Raw genomic sequence first — 19,165 nt, 5'->3', positions numbered from 1 at the left:
GGGTCATGGACAAAACGAATTACTTGAGGACCACTACATGATATTACATACCACCTACCCAACCTATTGGCTGCGGTTACAGAAAAGAAAGATTTTTATGTCACCCAGTCTATACTGAGGGGCATATTGTTTTTGCTCTGTCTGTTTGTTGGTTTTGTTGGTTGTTTGCGTCAAACTTTAACATTTGTCATAACTTTTGCAATATTGAAGATAGCAACTTCACATTTGACATGCATGTGCATCCCATGAAGCTGGACATTTTGAGCGTGAAAAGTCAAGGTCATCTTCAAGGTCAAAGGTCAAATATGTGGTGGATAAAGTGTTTCATAAACACATATTCTTTAATGTTGGTAAATGACTATAATGAAAACATTAACCCACAGAGTGAATCCGATTTTGACACGGTGGGCATTATTGAATAAAATTATATAATATTACGCATTATAATCTGGCGGTTTCAGATACGAAGAATCAACAAACCAAACATATACAAAAGTAACCCATCGGATCTTCAGGTAACATTTTCCATGTTTCTCTATTAAAACATAATACATTTGCACCAAACAAAGACTAGTGCCCGGTCATACTCGATATTGATGTACATAAAAAAGTTTCTGGTTGATAAGTTAAGCAATTTTTGCAAAACCTGCAACCGCGCACTTGAATTCAACATAAATTGACATGCTATGTGTGGTATATTTTAATTTAATTAGGAATATAGTCATGATAGTGCTGTTTGTTCATCGAAACATACGGCGGAAATTGTAATTCTTAGCAGAAAAACACCACAATAACTTTATTTGCTAGAGTACGCTTTATTTTTATTTCATTGTTACTTATGCGTAATTGCTATGTGTGGGCCACAAAATGAAAATGCTATGTTTGGGATACAACTCTCAACATATCGATATGCCTGTATAGTACTTTCCGAAAATAATAAAAAATAAAAATTGAGTATGCAACGCAAAGCCTTCAAAATGTTTTATTTATAGTTCTTTTCAATTACAATTTCAAAGCTTTTCTTTGTTATAGCAGCTCTGCATACATTGGAATTAATATATCAGGAACAAAGTGAAAACATTTGCATTGTGGAGTTGTGGTGGCTCTTTTGAGATTGAAGTTCTGACAATCCAAATCAAGACATTGACCGTAAAAAGAACATGATTTAAAATTGTTGTAAATTATTCAATATAATTAAAAAAAATCATATTGCTTCTTGTTATTTAATTTTGTTTTAATCCAGGTTTTTCAGAGTTTTGAGCTTGAAAATAATTCTCCTGTATAACAGAATTGTTAAAATCATGATTATTGTATTCGATTTTGAATGCAAATCATTAAAATAATTAAAACAATGATAACAACATATAATCGGTAAAAAAATTAACCTGATTTCATAACAGACTTGCATCAAACCGATTGTATATAAATTTAGGTAATTTATTGCCAAAACAATAAACACTAATCAATGAATTTTAGAGAAAAGATGAAACATGTCAAGGTTAGAAAAAACATACTGACAAAAAAAGCAACAATGTAACTGTCCTTTTAGAAATCAAATGGAATCAAAATACTTATTCCAAAGCAATTAATTTAGTCCATGACAACCACAAATATGCAGACACAATAGTATGAGCAGGTGTGTAACTTTTAAAAGCAGGCACTTTAAAATGGCGACTTAATTTTCAATTCTTGGCTTTAATAACTAGGTCCTAACACCTCTTTCTTGAGTTATAAGCTCACAACTAATGCAGATCGACCGTACCTTTCTTGCTCCAAACTACAAAATTTACTTAAAAGTAGGGTAACTTCCACTGTGTCAGATCCGACGCCGCATTACTAACTATTAGTAATAACAAATTTGAATTTCGCATGACATACATTTACATTTGGCAAAAATGTCAATACTAAACTTTTTTCTGATAACAACATAAACCTATGACAAATATTACGTCGATTACATTTTACAATTATTTGAAATTCTACGGATCAATATAAGATATGTATGTTAATGTATTACTACAGCCAGTATAACCCGCTAGAAAAACAAAAACAAATGACCACGTGCAACTCGTTTAAACCATACGGACTTAATGAGATAAAATTTAGGACACCACCGTAGCGTCTAATTTATGTAATTATTAATAGAATTCACGAGTGCCAGGTTTATATTTTCGAGCTATAATACAACTTTAAATGATATTTCGATTTGATCGACCGTCACAGTGAACTTAATCACCATCTTGCCGGTTATGCTTCAATTATCAAACCACTCTTACGCCACAAACACATTTATAAATAATAACAATTACCATCGGTTTCATTATTTTACCTTTAAATATACAGATTGGCTAGAGGATATCATGTGTCTAGCTTTTATTTTCGATGAAGTACATATATGTAAGTTTCCTCGACGTACGCGGTGCACGAGGATTTCTAGCTTGTAACTATTTTGTTTGTCATGGCACGTGCTACATGTAAACGGCCGATACTGAGTATTGGAAATGGGAGTGGTTATGCGCGAATAGATCCCCAATACTTTGTCTTTATAAACAAATCATTGAAAACATATCCACAATCGAAATACATGAAATAGTTGTTATTATAAAAATTGAAACGTTTTTTTCTTCGCTTCATCGATGCACAAAGTAAATTTTGACATCTTATTTATTTATAAAACATTCGACTTTATGCAAATTCGATGCCACAAACTTACATTCATATATCGGTGAAGCGAAGAATAGAGCTTTTTAATACTTAATCATACGTGTAAATGCATATAAATTGTAAGATATAATAAAATACTCGTTCATGACGATTAAAAAACATCTGGGGGTACAACCAAAACCCTGTGAGTACATGTCAAAGATGTTTCATCATTTCACAGCGATGAGTTTTTACACAATATAAAACATGTATATATAATAGCGAAAAAACAGGATGCATTCAGTGCTTTGATTACTTCCCAGAGGGGCCGTTTACATTCGAATGAATATGCTTGCATATTTATAATTCCATTGATGTGCAGACAAAATATATTAAGTTTGGTAGTTAGCAAGGGTCATTTCTGACAGGACTGTATGCAGAAGCATTTTGAGTTTTTTGGTATGTTATAATAAATACCATTTGTGTTATGAAATAAAACAAGACATATCAATTAACAGCATTTTAAAATATAGTTTCAACGTGACATAATTGGAACATATTGCAAATCGTTTTGCTTACCCATAACACTCAGAGGATTACACTAGTATAATTTTAACGATTTGAATTTATATACCACACATAGCATTATAATTTCGTGTCCCACACATAGCATTTTACTATTCTGAACAAACATAATAAAGATTTAAGGTTTCAAAAAATACAAGCTTCTTGATGTGTTTCTATTGTACAACTTATATGTTCCGCTCCACAGTTTCACAATATTGAATGAAATATTATTACATATATTGGCGACAACAGAAACATATACCACACATAGCTTGTCAAATGTAAATGCGCGGTTGCAGTTTTTTGCACACAATACGTAATTTCCGCGCAAGATACTTCACGCATTGGTGTATTTTGATTATGATCGGACAGTCGTCTTTGTTTGATTGAATTCGTTTAAGAATTAAATGATAAAAGAATGAGTTTGGATGAGATGGTTTGTTTACAGTAGTATGTCCCACACATAGCATAAAATGTCACGTGGTACAGGAACCTTGATTATATATCATGTGGTTATTAACATGATGTCAATTTAATGCCGGTTGCCATGGCCATTTTTATTGGAGGTAAATTGATAGAACATATACGATAACTCATTGGTTTTGCGCTGACATTCGTATATTTGAGTGAGTGTATATTGGCGTTTTAATTCCATATGTTTGTCAAATCTTGTCGCGAGGAACGCAAACTGTTTTATAATTGTAATATTAATAAACAGTAAATCATGACGTTGTCAAGGGAGCCTTGCGTGTTTGGAGGACTTATCATGTGGTTGTTCGGTTATTGCGGTAATATACGGCAACATTTTTAATCAAGTGCCTCATATTTCTCGAGGATATCGAGTTGAACGTGCTTCAGTCCAATAATATACTCGCTCGTTGGGCATTATAATGTGTTAGGAATTCACGTTTTGGTATCAAAACAATTAATACAACTAAGTTTGTTTTGATTTCAGAATAACATTACACATGTGAACCTTAAATGCTTTTGTCAAAGTTCATGGTTCGTTGAAAAATCAACAGCAAGAGGCGTTACGATAACACACACAATCCAAAGGCAAAATTTGGTCATTGACATAGAGCGCTCATCGCGAGATTTAATATAAAAAAGTGAAACTCCAGCTGCTGGAGCAGTATTGCATTCTCATTTTATACAATTAGTTGGTCCTTTATTTAAGGAAAGTGACCAATTGCCAAAACAATACGAAACAACATACACACATAACAGAATAAAGCTGGGACCACCGCCTTGAAACGGTCAATCCAAAGCACTGGGGGTTTAAACCGGTTTTAGAGCGCTTAACCTCACACTTAGCCCATCAATATTCAAATCAATGTAAATAAAATTTTACCTCATAGCAATGCAACTCAAATTTAGCAATAGTAAAAGGTAATTAAAACGCATTCAGTTTAATTACCATTTAATTACTCAACGGTAGTAAGGAGACCAGAGCAATAGAGTTACAACTTTTTGAGGAACGATTACATGAAATAACGAACACGTGTCAACAACATCCCTTCCTTTTACAAAAATATTTAAGAATAAAGCATCAAATAGTTGACCTTTCAGATGATGATCGTGCAAATACAGGATGAAGCATCAACATTGGGTGTTAAAGTTCCACATTACATAGCTTGGTTGTTTATGTGACTTCTAAAAATAAATCAAACAAGAAACGCCCGTCAGAGAACAAATATTAATAAAATTTAAGGATAGACATATGTTGACCTATGCATGTAGCCAAAACAGTAAACGTGGATCGGATGACTTTATTTACAATCGATGACACGATGACGCAACCAGCAACAAAATCCAATATAATTAAAGCGACAGTACTGTACATTGAAAAAAAAATAGTAAAGGGGAAGTACTGTTACATCGAATTACCAATAAAATCAGCTGTGTTTATTGAATATCTTAAAATCAAACATATAAAATGGTCATTTCATTATTAATTCCAAATTTTAACAGAAGAAAGATATAGTGAATCGAAAACCGACAAGCATGTGTTTTTAAGTACGTCAGCATCATTTCTTTTGATAAAAATGAGTAAGTAAAATTGAAAATTTTAATAACACATTTGTTTTAAGATATTACAATTTGCGAAAACGCTTCAAAACATCTCCATAAATGATGGCTTGGGAATTCCATTAGCTAATGTCATTTTAAAGAAATGTTATATTTGGAAATTAAATCACAAGACTTTGAGTGAAATTTAGCCAAAATACATCGTTTGTTATGATACGAAAAACTGGATTTAGCAATTTCTACGTTAATATTCGATTACGATCATTAAAATTATATCTAACCCGTCTTCGTAGTATGCAAATATTCTGGTCAATGTTAATATTGGATTTTAAAATATGTTTATACAAATGTTAATTGAGTGTACTGACGGATCCGATATCTTACAAAAATGCCGACAAGGGGATGCGACCATAATATGTTTCTAATACATCGAATAGTTTTTTAACAAAAGACACTGCTTTTATGCTTAAAGAATAGTGCATAATTCGTATGTTTGACTTGTTATCTTAAAACAATTAATCATAAAATGACAGTCACACAGCTTTTGGTAAGTCAACAGAGAAATATTGAGTCAAATATATAAAATGAATTATTGGTTCTGTTTTTATTTTGAACTCTGACTGGAATAATATATGTATTGTATCATAATGTAATAAATTCTAATAGAAGGTTTCATTTACGTTTTCAGCTAGACAGCGTATGTGAAAATGAGTGAGTAAATATTTATCTTATGCATATCTTAGACTGCATTATTCTGCAGTACAAACCTTATTGACTAGTTGGGATTGGTATGTGGTTTTAGGGTACAGGGTCTCAAACATTTAATTGTATGAAATATGCGTCATTGTTCGTTGAATATCTAACTGTTTTTCAATGTTTTATATGAAACAATTTCATTACCGTGCTTCATGACAACACATGCGTTAATCATTCATTTACCTGGCGATATTTGATAACAAGAAATATAATAGGATGATTTGGGTTTTGATTTATTTGTCGCTACTATTGTATTTTGTGTTATGTTAAGAGATATTTACAGCAACAATGTTAATTTAGTAATTATTTCATGCGTATGTTCAAGAAATTACCCGCTTATTCAATCATATTTTGAAATGAAAAGAAAGATATTGTGTATTAGTTTAATTGTTTTATTTAAGATACACACAAGCAACTTGCTATTTGGATCACTTTCTTCTTGATTGGTGGTAAGCTAAGATTTTTATCAAAGTGTTACAAAACAAATCTCTGATTTCGTGTAAGTGCGTGTCTTTTTTTCTTTAAATGTATATGTTTTGACTACTCAGAAATGCCAAGGACATTGGAATATACATTCAGTTTAAATGACTTTTTGCGAATGGTCTATTTAAACAATTTGTATCTGTGTCATTCAATTATAGATCTACTAAAACTATTGCGCACCGTTATATTTTGAAAATTGATGAAAACAAAACGTTAAAGGTTTCATTTAACATTCAATTGAAGAACAATTTTCACAAATCCGTAATGTTGATTTCGAAATAAACGCTAATGTATTCAATACAGTGTTTGCCCTGGAAATCCCCCCTGAGTATCAACTGAAGTGTCGACTCTGCAACAACGCTCTTGAGCTAAGAGATTGCACAAAGCAGGAGATTTGCGACAACAGGACCGAGGTAAACAAATAAGTCATTTGTTATTATTTATAAAACGATAAAACAATCGTATTATTAGAGTTTGTGCTTGGGTTTGAAAACGAATTTTAACAAAAAGAATACAATCCAAACATATGTACATAATCATAAATGTCGAACTAATATCATGGTGTATTTATGTGTGAAAAGTAGTTAACTTATCAAACTGCTGGCCATTCTTTCCTATACACAGAGGATGACGTCACACAGAGCAGGCCTTGATCGTAATCTTTAGATCAATTAAACTATCGTTAAAACCGCAATTTCTATAAATTCTAGTTTTTCCTGAGACTATCACACAAGTTTTATTGAAAAACAAAACAAATTTTGATACATCCAGCATCAACATAATTATGTCAAGTCAGGCTTTGGTAGTAATATACATTGAGTCATGAATGACATACTACAGTGCACTGTAATCTCTATTCATTAATAAACCACTGAAAGACTTTGATCTTTTTGAATGAACATTCATAACATGCGTAAATACGGACAGAAAAGTTTTTTTTAGCTAACACCGTCAAAAATATAGAGTTGGTTTGCTAAACTGTTTGTCGTTGAAAACTTTTTTAACGATTTCTTATTTATTGCAATTTGCAATTATTTGCAGAAATTTTCCAAATCGCAATTTAAACTTTCTTTCTTTAGGTAAGTCTAGTTGATTTATTATTGATTCACTAAATATGATCGAATGTCGCAAAACATGATCCAAAACTAAAAATAAATAATAGTTATTTAAGCGAATTCAGCAAATAGACGATTGAAATATCAAAAGTCCACAACAAAATTTACGATTCGAAAAAAGCAATAATTGGGTCGGTTTGAATTTGAAAACAAACAACTTTTAAAGTCCTAACTTTATTATAGTATTTTTGGCCTACTAATATCCTGACTGTAACTTATGGAGTGTGTAATGTGTTGTTGTGACAATTAACATAGTGGTAATTCACGTACGGGAAAATTCCCAACGCAAATAATTTGTTAAATGAAAAACTGGAAACAGTAATATTTTATACAGTTGTTACTATATATATACTATATATTAAAACCAGTTGGGGTTGTACAAGGCAATCATACAACGTTCGTGGTTTATTTTGCCGCTGAACGAGGCCTTTTTCTTAATAGACGAAGTCGCGCATATGTCTTTCAAGACGACGTCTAGAATCGCTATCGAATGGGGTTTAAATAACTGTAAAGAACAGTAAGACTGTAAACAATCAATTTGTGACTGTTCTTTAAAATAGTTAAATATTTTCATATGTCTAGCCTTCCTTCAAAGTTGCAGTAATTATGGTGCGATCTAAATTTATCCGACCGGTTAAATTTAGAAAGACTGTATGCTAAATCCAGATCATGTTGCAAAGGCGTCATAGGAACTTCGACTTAGTTCACGTTTTAGAATGGATCTCTTGGACAAATACAATGCAGGTTGTTTTATTTCATCAACCATGAAACTAAATGATCAGATTTCATACATTTGCCATGCATTGCACAGAAAAGAAACAAATCTACAAAAACACACCAACAGTAACAGTGGCACATCAAATAAAACATGATAATGTTAAAAACAACTCCGTTTATATTTTTACAGATGTAAATAAATAACAATCTTCTACTGCCTATTTCTCGTCTTACTTTATAATAAAAGCTGTCTGAGATTTAAAAAGCTCAATGATTTCACAAAATTCTTTACAGTAACGCTCAAGATTTTTTATAAAGAACTACTGGAAAAGTCATAAAAATGCACATATAACTTGGTGTAAAATATGTTTTTTGCTTTTGTTTATTGAAAGTTGTTCTTAAACTACGGAACGAAATCTGCATTACAATGCTATGTTTACGTAAACAAATGTGTTAAATACGTTAATGATCATTGCGTATATTTGAAACTAATCAAAACTGTTGCCTTTTAGCCAAATATAACGACGTCAAATTAAAACGTTTATCTGACACATGAGTGTTGTCTCGTTCACAGGAATGTTATATGGAGCAGGTGATTACAGACGCGTTTACAATTCAGTACAGAGGAGGCTGCAAATCAAGTACAGTAAGGATGGAGCTTGAAATAATGTCATTCAATTATTTGTTGCTTTGAATATTTTTGTCTATTTAAAAAAACAACAATGTTATTTACCAAACAGTAAGGTGAATGTCTGAAATCATGAAACATCGCCTACATGTGTTTGCAAAATCTATATTTGGATGCTTGGTAAGAATAAATGTATCAAGTATTTTTGCAAATGCGGGAAACCCGTCCATTTGTTTTGTCTTTATATACACGATCTGTATTGTCATCTGCTGAAGCAAGAATTGAAATATTATATAACAGCAAGAAATTACTTATGCTGGACTATTATTAAGATAAACGTACTATTCATTAAAGAAACGTGTATTTATTATTAAAAGGTCAATGTACAAACAAAATAGTTTATGTTATTCGGTGTATTGAATAAAAATGCTTCTTGCCTTGAAATATGCAGAATTTAATGTAATTTATATTGTAGATGTTTTTGGTTATAAAATGCTATGTTAAACAATGGAAATATATAGTATTATATTCTTTGCTGTTCTGGTACTTATAGCACTGCAATGGCGGTACAGCAGTTGCGACAGGAAAGCGGGATGAGGGCATCGTTTGCTCCCAGTGAGTACGCCCTACCCCACCAAGCCATTCCCAAAATGAATAGAGCAATTGTATTCGCCTTAAGGCTCAATTCATTCGCACTTCTAATGAACCACTAACACGTTTCATTGTTTCTGTAAAATTACTGTAAGGATTTGGTACAAACTTGTATATATGATATATAATGACATGTGTAACTTCATTATAAGATTTGCATTATATATATATATGTTACCATACCTCATCTAGCGTTGAAATTTTGCTACTGCTATACGGAACTCTGACTTGTTCTGGGTTTACTTCATTTTACGAAATATTTTGCGAAATATTCGTTGATTTTGAGTACTTATGTTACTTTGATAATTTGTTATTTTGTTTGCATACATTATTTTTTATTTAACTTGCAAAATGTGGTGGGCCTTTTAACGCTAAAACGTTAATATGTCAAACGATGCTTGCTTGCATAACGTAATAAACAATGCACTTGGCGATGGATGCAAACTGATTCGAAAAAAAAGCAATTTGTTTTATATCTCAGATGCTGCGGATATGCAAATGATTGTAACAGTCGCCTGTGTGGCATTAGACAAGGTACTATTTTTACATAAAACATCAACGACATTTGCAATGGTTTTCATCAATACGAGTTTTTACATGTTAGAAAAAAATACACGACTAACACAAACAGATGAATACAACACGGGTCACTGCCGCTGAACTGTCAATACCAAACACAGTATTGGACGTTTTTACCCGGTTCAGCGCCCTAATCTCAAACATGGCCCATATGTTGTTACTTTAAAGCACAACAAATCAAACATCGATAAAAGGGTAAACATTAAGGTTTTATTAAAATATTGCTACTCACTTGTCAGATGTTAATCTGAACCACAGAAATTAAACATTTTTCGCCACAAACAGAACACGCATCAACTTCGTCTCGTCATTTATTTTAAAGCTTAAAACATAAGCATACACTGTCTTGATAGACTTCTATATATCGATATAATGTATCCTTACGCGTGTTTTGTTTTGGAAAACACGCGTTAAACAGCAATTGCAGTTCACTTTATATTGTTATAATAGTCACAGTTGGGTCATAGTTATTTGAATACTAAAACTATAAAAGCCTACCGCTTAACCGCTTCAATACACTCCGATACTTAAGTGGCATTGGAATAAAAAAAAAATTGTTTGTTAAGTATTATATTCACATGTCATATTTTGGCATTTATATTGTGAGTGGTAAATTCTTTGAAAGATGTTAATATTTTCTAGCCCTTAAACACGTTTAAAGACCCAATGTTGTATTGACAGTTTCAAGGCGATGATTCCAATGTTCTATTGTAAAAGTGGTTGATAAGGAAAAGAATGTCTTGATTGAATTTCAAACGTTTTGTTTTTCTGTATTTTATTACTGAAAACTTACAGTCAACGATGAAAATGGCAGTCTCTCATGAAGTTGTACGTTTATCATACGTTTCCTCGATAGGAGAATTGTACTTTCAACAACTTCTCAAGTAGATATTGCACAAACAATTGTTCTTCTATGTCAATATACTCAAGAAAAAGAAGTAAGGTTATACGAATAAAAAAGAAATACAACTTTACATTACTTCTGATAAATGTTGTTAATCATTAGGAACAAAGTCGTATTCGTGTTTATTTTTAACTTGTAATATTTCTTCTCACTCTCTGTTGAATATTTGACAAATTGTGTTTGACTATATACAAGTATTTTTCAAAAATTAATGTTTGGCAGAATAATTTATCAACATTTGATTTTACATGTTAAGGTAATATTACCGCATCCCAGTGCTACTTCTGTGACGACTCGAAATCGGACCAAGCATCGGTGTCTCGTCCGGAAGACTGCATCACATTCACAAACTGTGACACTGACCAAGTACTTGCTTTGTTTGGTTGTTTGTTTGGTATTGTGTTGTATCTGTTGTTTTTGTCTAAACAATATTTAATTATGATAGGCATTGATGCAATTTATCAACAAAGGTAGTAGGACGGTATAAGGATTATGGATAAATGCATTGGTTATGAGTCGCATTTGAATGGTTTGGGAGTAAGAACTAGGAGGTTGAATGACATGATTTGTATGCTAATTTCGTCAATACAAACACACCATTTTAAATATTTGTAAAGAGTTACATACATTTTAATGAATTTCTCTCAATTGTTTGTGTTTGCTCACATTGATTAAGCGTTTGTTTAACATTAGTAGAATATTAAAAACAGACATGTTTGTGGTTTGGCGAGTTATTTGAAAGGTATATGTGCGGAGTGATACTTATTTAGAGTGATGGCTCGCCTACGCTCATACGTATAAACAAATATGTTTGTGTCTGTGGGGGTATTACAATCAGAGTGTTTGTATAAGAAGGTAAACGGGATGGTGGTAAGGTTTCAAACTGCATTGTTGTGTATGCTTGGAACGTATGGCGCTGGTATGCACACAAGTATGTTACGTGGATATAAGTTGAACGCTACGAAGGTTTGTATATGAACAGGCATTATATTTCTAATTTGTTGTTTAAGGTCTGCTCTGCGCACGATGAATACCACCCAGGATCACACATGACATATCGTTACGGATGCATGAACAAGGCTGTAAGTACTACAACCAGAGTGCGTATATTAACACGTATATAACCTACAATTTGATTGTTCGGACATTTGTACTTAACTCAACATCTATATAGTTTATTTCCAGATATGGTTCTATTTAGTTCATCCTCCTTAGAATTATCAATCGCAAATTGTAGAAAAAAAACAGTTTTTAGTTAGACTGCTTTTGGTTGGAAAGTTGGTGCAAGAAGATATTGATCCAATTATAAATGATAATATTCCAATTATAAATGAAAATATGAGCTCGATAAAATCGCGTTTCTATGATTGCTGTTCTTTTTTTTTGGCATTGTTATTTTAATCAGCCATCAAAATATTTGAAAAGCACATGTGATGCACAGAGAATACCAAAAAAGTAATTATCTAATTCTAAAACGCATTAATTAAAATAATTAAATGTCCATAGAGGAATAGAGCGTGTCGTTTATTTAGGCAAAAGAATAATTATTTATTTTGATGTATAAATAAAACATTCGATTATAGCATACAATTAGTACAAATATTAATACATTAAGTAAATATGTTCACTTTGAGCATATACATTTTATATACATTTGTAAACACCACTCAATATTATGTTAACCGAATCATGTCGTGTTGCGCTTTACTTTTGTAATATTATTTTGATGTGAGTACGTTACACAAAATATGGATTGAACCACGTTTAAGAACGTTGTTACAGAAAAAGTTTATAAATATCACATATGTCGACTCAAATAGTATCCTAAATCCTATGCAATCGTGTTGTATGTTAAAGATATCCTGCCAAAAACACATCCTCATTCATTATATAAACATGTTGATCTCATAAATTGAGTCCTCGATTGCTGTAACTGTTATCCGACTAAATTTTCAAAATCACAATTATATTTATCGATGTTTAATATTTAGTATTTTCCAAGTATACTTCACTTTCGCATGCATACAACAATTATTAATGTAGCGGATTGAAAATGAGATTGCCTACAAACTTTGAATCATTGTATAAATTTGTAAACTACGCACAAAGTAGTTTTCCAAACACTGCTCCTTCCCTGTCTTGTTACGTTTTTATTTTTGAAGATTTTGTCACGAACAGAAACACATGATTCCGAATTATGTTAAACTATTTATCCAACTATTACTTGTAAGACCATGTGCACGTATATTCATATTCCAGATACGTATGCAACCAGTATGTTTTTCTAAAAGTTGAATTTACATAACAATTGTGGCGGGTGACTTTGAATAAAAAGACAAACGTATTGATATGTTAATACAAGTGGCTTAAAATTTTTCATTGTTCTAGTAACTTTTACTATACAATAACATATATATTATTAGTTTAATAGTAAGTTTCAACATATTAATAGCAGTAATATAGACTTCTTAAAATCACCTGCCATTATCATTTCTCTGCATATTGATATATCAATACGCTTGTAATTCTTTAGTTTTATAAATTGACGGTTGTGTTTCTTTTCCGCATATTTTATTATTTATAGGAACAAGTGACAAATAAGAAAGGTAAATGAGAAATATGCTAAAAGTGTGAAGTTTAAACAAAGGATTGAGCTGCCAAATATGTTTAACAAGCATCGCTTTTCTGCGTGAAGAACTCATTTCACGGTGCTGTTTTTTTAGTAGGTATATAGTCATACAGAACTGCCCATGAAGAGCAAAATCACCAATAGTCAAAGCATTTCACTTAATTATAGTATCGACTTTGTTGCTTGTATTTTGAGGCAGTAAACGCCAAAAGAAACGGATTTATCCCATTTTTATACCGACATTGACGGTATAAAACCTCATGGGATAAATTAGCCTGTATCCCACCTTGTTGAATATAGCTGTCGCTCCCACGGACTATTTTTTTTACTTGACCACTGAATGATTTCACTTGAGTCGAGAAAACTTTAGCTTTAAAATTATACGACCTTCAACCTTTAGATCTAGTCAAGGGACATAACTTTTCGCCATCCGTATAATGAATAAGCTGATTGATGGCGTCATACAATGACATACTTATTGCGTCATTTTCCAAAAATGTGATGTCATATTTTGGTGTACACGAAACTAGTGTGCGATGTTTCGTGTACATTTATCCTGGATGTAAATATGAAAAAGTGCATATTCTATGGACTACTTACCTCGGATGGAACCGGTGAGACAAAGGATTTAGATCTTCATGATGTAGATCTAGCTTATCCGTGTAATTGATGTTCAGAATGTGCGTGTCTATTTGGATGTGACATTGTGTGTGTAGAATATATTGATTGTTGTGTATTTTGGTTCAGTAGTCTATTCGAATTGTTTTGCTTTTGGATGTAAGTAAACGTAAGGGTATTTTCTTTGATGAATAAACTTTGTCTTTGTTATTTTATCAAACAAAAAGTCTATTCAGTAAGAAAAACCCGTTTGCAACAAGTGTTTCAAAGTTTAATAGACTTATGACGGATTAACTTGTGTTGGGTCACAAACTACAGGATGTAAAAGCTATATCTAGACGCCATCAAAATCTGCAGCGTCCATGACAAAATAAGGCGAGTATAGTTTTTTTTTGATAATTTTTGTTTAGAACGACAATGTGTGTAAATCTACATGTACATGTATGTTGACATCGATGATCGACATCATTTTGTCAGCAGCAATCGCCGCCATATTGGATTTTGATAATTTTCTTTCGAAAGTAAAATAAATTCTATTAAAGTAAAATCTTCTTTTCGCGGTCGTAATGTGTTACAATTCGCATGCTGCGTAAAATTGAATCGAGAAATATGCTGATAGTTTTTGTCGTTTTACAGTTGTGTGTGAATTTTGTAAAGACTGTTTTGCGTACCAGAACAGATACATTCTATATCACTACGCATGGTTACATTCGTTAGATTTTAAGCGCTTTTAACAATGAATTAAAATTATGGTTAAGGTTATTAGATCTATTCATGTTAAATGTCACGTTGAAAAAAAATCAAATGGGATAAATAGAATACTAGGATTAGCGTTTAATAAAGAGAATTTTATGTTGCTCTGCTCGAACACCGAAAGCGCTCGCCAAGGCTCGCGCTCCCGGCGTTCTAAGCCTCGCAACATAAACTTCTCTGTATTCAACGCTAACCTAGTATTTTCATATATTCTGAATGTCTTCATTATATTGATTGCATTAGGGTCGCAATAATAACTAGTGGGGTGATATTAGGTTTGTTAAACTGTCAGTTTGAACGTTAGGAAATCACGTTCTTGTTGTTGTTACCACAATAATGGTTATGATGGCGGTGGTGACGACAGCGATGGAAATTGTCACGATGATTATGATGGTGCTGGTAATGAAGATGATGACGTATACATAGTATACATACGTATTTGGCTGTCGACCTTTTTATATATCAACCATTTTTGCTTTTAACCTGTCATTCCGTTTCTTCGTCCGCAAAAAGAATCACTCGACAAGACCATACTATATATATATATATATATATATATATATATATATATATATATATATATATATATATATAAATGTGAGTATACCTATTCAAAGGGATTACATTATATAATGATGGTGCGAATCTTTATTTTCTATGCAGGCATTGCCAGGAAATTGTTACACAAAATGTCTTAACAGACAGACAGACAGACAGACAGACAGACAGACAGACAGACAGACAGACAGACAGACAGACAGACAGACAGACAGACAGACAGACAGACAGACAGACAGACAAAAAGCCAGCCAGACAGCCAGCCAGCCAGCCAGCCAGCCAGCCAGCCAGCCAGACAGCCAGCCAGCCAGACGGACAGACAGACAGACAGACAGACAGACAGACAGACAGACAGACAGACAGACAAGACAGACAGACAGACAGACAGACAGACAGACAGACAGACAGACAGACAGACAGACAGACAGACAGACAGACAGACAGACAGACAGACAGAAAGACAAACAGACTAAAAGACAGACAGACTAAAAGACAGACAGACTAAAAGACAGACAGACAGACAGACAGAAAGACATACAGACAGACAGGCAGGCAGGCAGGCAGGCAGGCAGGCAGGCAGGCAGGCAGGCAGGCAGGCAGGCAGGCAGGCAGGCAGACCGACCGACCGACCGACCGACCAACAAACAGACAGACAGATTCATAAAAACGGGGGGTCCGGGGGTCCTTCCTAGGAAAATTTTTAAATACAATAACGCCTGTGGTGCGATTTAAAGCATATCTAGACAAATAATAAGATAAGACAATATCAGACTTTGGCCCTTTTTCTTTGATATTTTACTGTTTTATCTCAATGTCAGAGAACTAAATTTTGTTTTTAATCGGCATCAAGGGACCGAACCGACCCGGATTAAGTCAATTGATCGGGATACAGGGGCAAGTGCTCCGTTTCAATTTTCCGCGTTTAAAAACATCATTCGGAATGTTTCTTGAAAATTCACCGATAATCGATTACAATTTACTGTAGTGTTGAAAGGGAGAAAAGTAGATCTACATGTAGATCTATGTAAACGTATAATAGCAAGTCACGTGAAAAGAAGCGAGCTAGAATCTATGCACAATAAAGAAGTAGAGTTGATTAATTGGAAGATATGTCATTTGAACACGACCAGATTCCATTGTCTGATGATTATGTCAATATAAAATGCAGATTTCTAACACGTCAACTCCCTCAGGGTCAATATTTTAATGCGTCTTTCGAAGTTGAAGCATTTTATATTGTTTATGTTAAAAACAATGTAGGCCCGGGCCAGCTGTGCCTAATAGCAGCTACGCCCCTGCTGACGATCTTTAAAGAGATTCATTATTGTCATATTATATAGTCTATCTTCAGATCTGCAAAACGTTGACGAGGGTACTTTTTCGAGACATGGAACATTGTCTGAACAGAACCTCGTTGGAATGTAACCATGAAAGTGTCATGTGCGATGTTTGTTGCGGGGATACAGGCTGCAATTACGGAGCGTGTAAAGAGATAAAAGGTTAGTATCTTTTTAGATAATTCCACCATTATATTATAATATCATTCCCTACACGAAAACGTTTTAAATCAATTTTATTTGTGTACAAAAATAGAGCGTTATGTGCAGATGCTAATATAAGTTAGGATAATAAGCCAATGTGTGTAACGCATTGCAAATTCAAAGCTACACAAATGTATGCTTATATTAAGCACGCACATGCCACCATTCAATTTCTAACGAACGTCGAATATTCTCCAAACATTCTTTCAGAGCGTCTGTTCCGCCTCTATAAAAGTGGACATTACAACATGACAACACTCCAGACAACATAGGCTACACACGTGAGATCAGCGAAACCCACGAGTATTTACGGAATTAAATGTTCTTTGTTAACAGTATTTAAATAAACCAATAAAATAATGACTGAAACCATTTGCACAATATGTTTATAATTCTGTGCTTTGGAATAGATTGGTGAATACTGAGAATGTTAAATAGACATATCTCCGATGTCAAGGTATATAGGTTGACCATTTTAATATTCCGCGAATTATTATTTCGGCCTGTGTATGTATTTCTGAAAACCTTTGTTAGACAGCATCTAGGTCCTTTCAGTCATTATTAACGTTAAAGCCTTAGGTTAAGGTTAATACATTAATATAATAATTAGACTATCGAGTCTGTCCGTCAATATGTTTTTATTCTACAACTGAATGATTTTTCATTAGAAATCTCAAGGGTCGAGAAAACTTATGCTTTAAAATTATACGACATTCAACCTTTAAATCTAGTCAAGGAACATATTTTTCGCCATCCGTATAAGAATCAGTTGATTGATGGCGTCATAAAATGACATACTTATTGCGTCATTTTTCAAAAGTATGTGATGTCATCGTTTGGTAACACGAAACTATTATGCGATGTCTGGGAATAAAACATTGAAGACGCGCATTTTGTTCGTGTTAATGTATCCTGGATATAATTATGAAAAAGTGCATATTCTATGGACTACTTACCTCGGATGGAACCGGTGAGGCGAAGGATTTAGATCTACATGTGGATCTAGCTTATTCGTGTTTTTGATTTTCAGAATTAGTGTGCCTATTTGGATGTGAAATTGTGTGTATAGAACATACTGATGGGTGTGTGTTTTGGTTCAGTAGTCTATTTGGATTGTTTTGCTATGGGATGTACGTAATCGTAAGGGTATTTTCTTTGATGAATAAACTTTGTCTTTGTTATTTTATCAAAGAAAGTCTATTCAGTAAGAATAACACGTTTGCAACAAGTGTTTCAAAGCTTAATAGAATTATTACGGATTATCTTGTGTTTGGGTCACAAACTACATGATTTGAAGGCTAGATCTAGACGCCACCAAAATCTGCAGCGTCCATGACATAATAAGGCGAGTATAGTTTTTTTGATAACTTATGTTTAGAACGACTATGTGTGTAAATCTTCATGTACATGTATGTTGACATCGATGATCGACATCATTTTGTCAGCAGCAATCGCCGCCGTATTGGATTTTGATCATTTTCTTTGGAAAATAAAATGAATTATATTAAAGTAAAATCTTCTTTTCGCGGTCGTAATGTGTTACAATTTGCATGCTGTGTAAAATTTAATCGAGAAATATGGTGGTATTTTTTCTCGTTTTACAGTTTTTGTGTGAAATATTTTTAGACTTTTTTGCGTACCAGAACAAATACATTCTATATCACTACGCATGGTTACATTCGTTAGATTTTAAGCGCTTTTAAGAATGAATCAAAATTATTGTTAAGGTTATTAGATCTTTTTATGTTAAATGTCACGTTGAAACAAATCAATGGGATGAATATAATACTAGGATAAGCTTTGAATAGAGAGAAGTTTATGTTGCTCGGCTCAAACACCGAAAGCGCTCGCCAAGGCTCGCGCTCCCGGTGATCTAAGCTGTAGGTGGATGGTCCACGGCCGTCCACAAGCTCAAATGACCATATATGGAGAAAAAGGCGGGACCAAACCAAATAGGCTTGCAATGCGCATGCCCAAGCAAAACCGATCGTAAGC

The 19,165-nt window shown here is 33.2% G+C and overlaps 1 protein-coding gene across 1 annotated transcript; it reads left to right on the top strand.

The window, feature by feature from the left end:
* The first annotated feature begins 456 nt into the window (after positions 1–456).
* Positions 457–17,533, top strand: LOC127834794 (uncharacterized). The gene is made up of 11 exons (XM_052360836.1): positions 457–515; positions 5,927–5,949; positions 6,396–6,443; positions 6,781–6,890; positions 8,884–8,955; positions 9,491–9,552; positions 10,070–10,122; positions 11,328–11,437; positions 12,082–12,153; positions 16,981–17,128; positions 17,381–17,533. Exons 2-11 carry the CDS (start codon positions 5,946–5,948, stop codon positions 17,440–17,442), a joined length of 741 nt encoding a protein of 246 aa, XP_052216796.1. The 5' UTR covers positions 457–515; positions 5,927–5,945; the 3' UTR covers positions 17,443–17,533.
* Positions 17,534–19,165: the final 1,632 nt, after the last annotated feature.

Source organism: Dreissena polymorpha, chromosome 6 (genome assembly GCF_020536995.1).
Source record: "Dreissena polymorpha isolate Duluth1 chromosome 6, UMN_Dpol_1.0, whole genome shotgun sequence".
In the NCBI taxonomy this organism is placed as follows: Eukaryota; Metazoa; Mollusca; class Bivalvia; order Myida; family Dreissenidae; genus Dreissena; species Dreissena polymorpha.
This window is presented reverse-complemented; position numbering and strand designations above follow the sequence as displayed.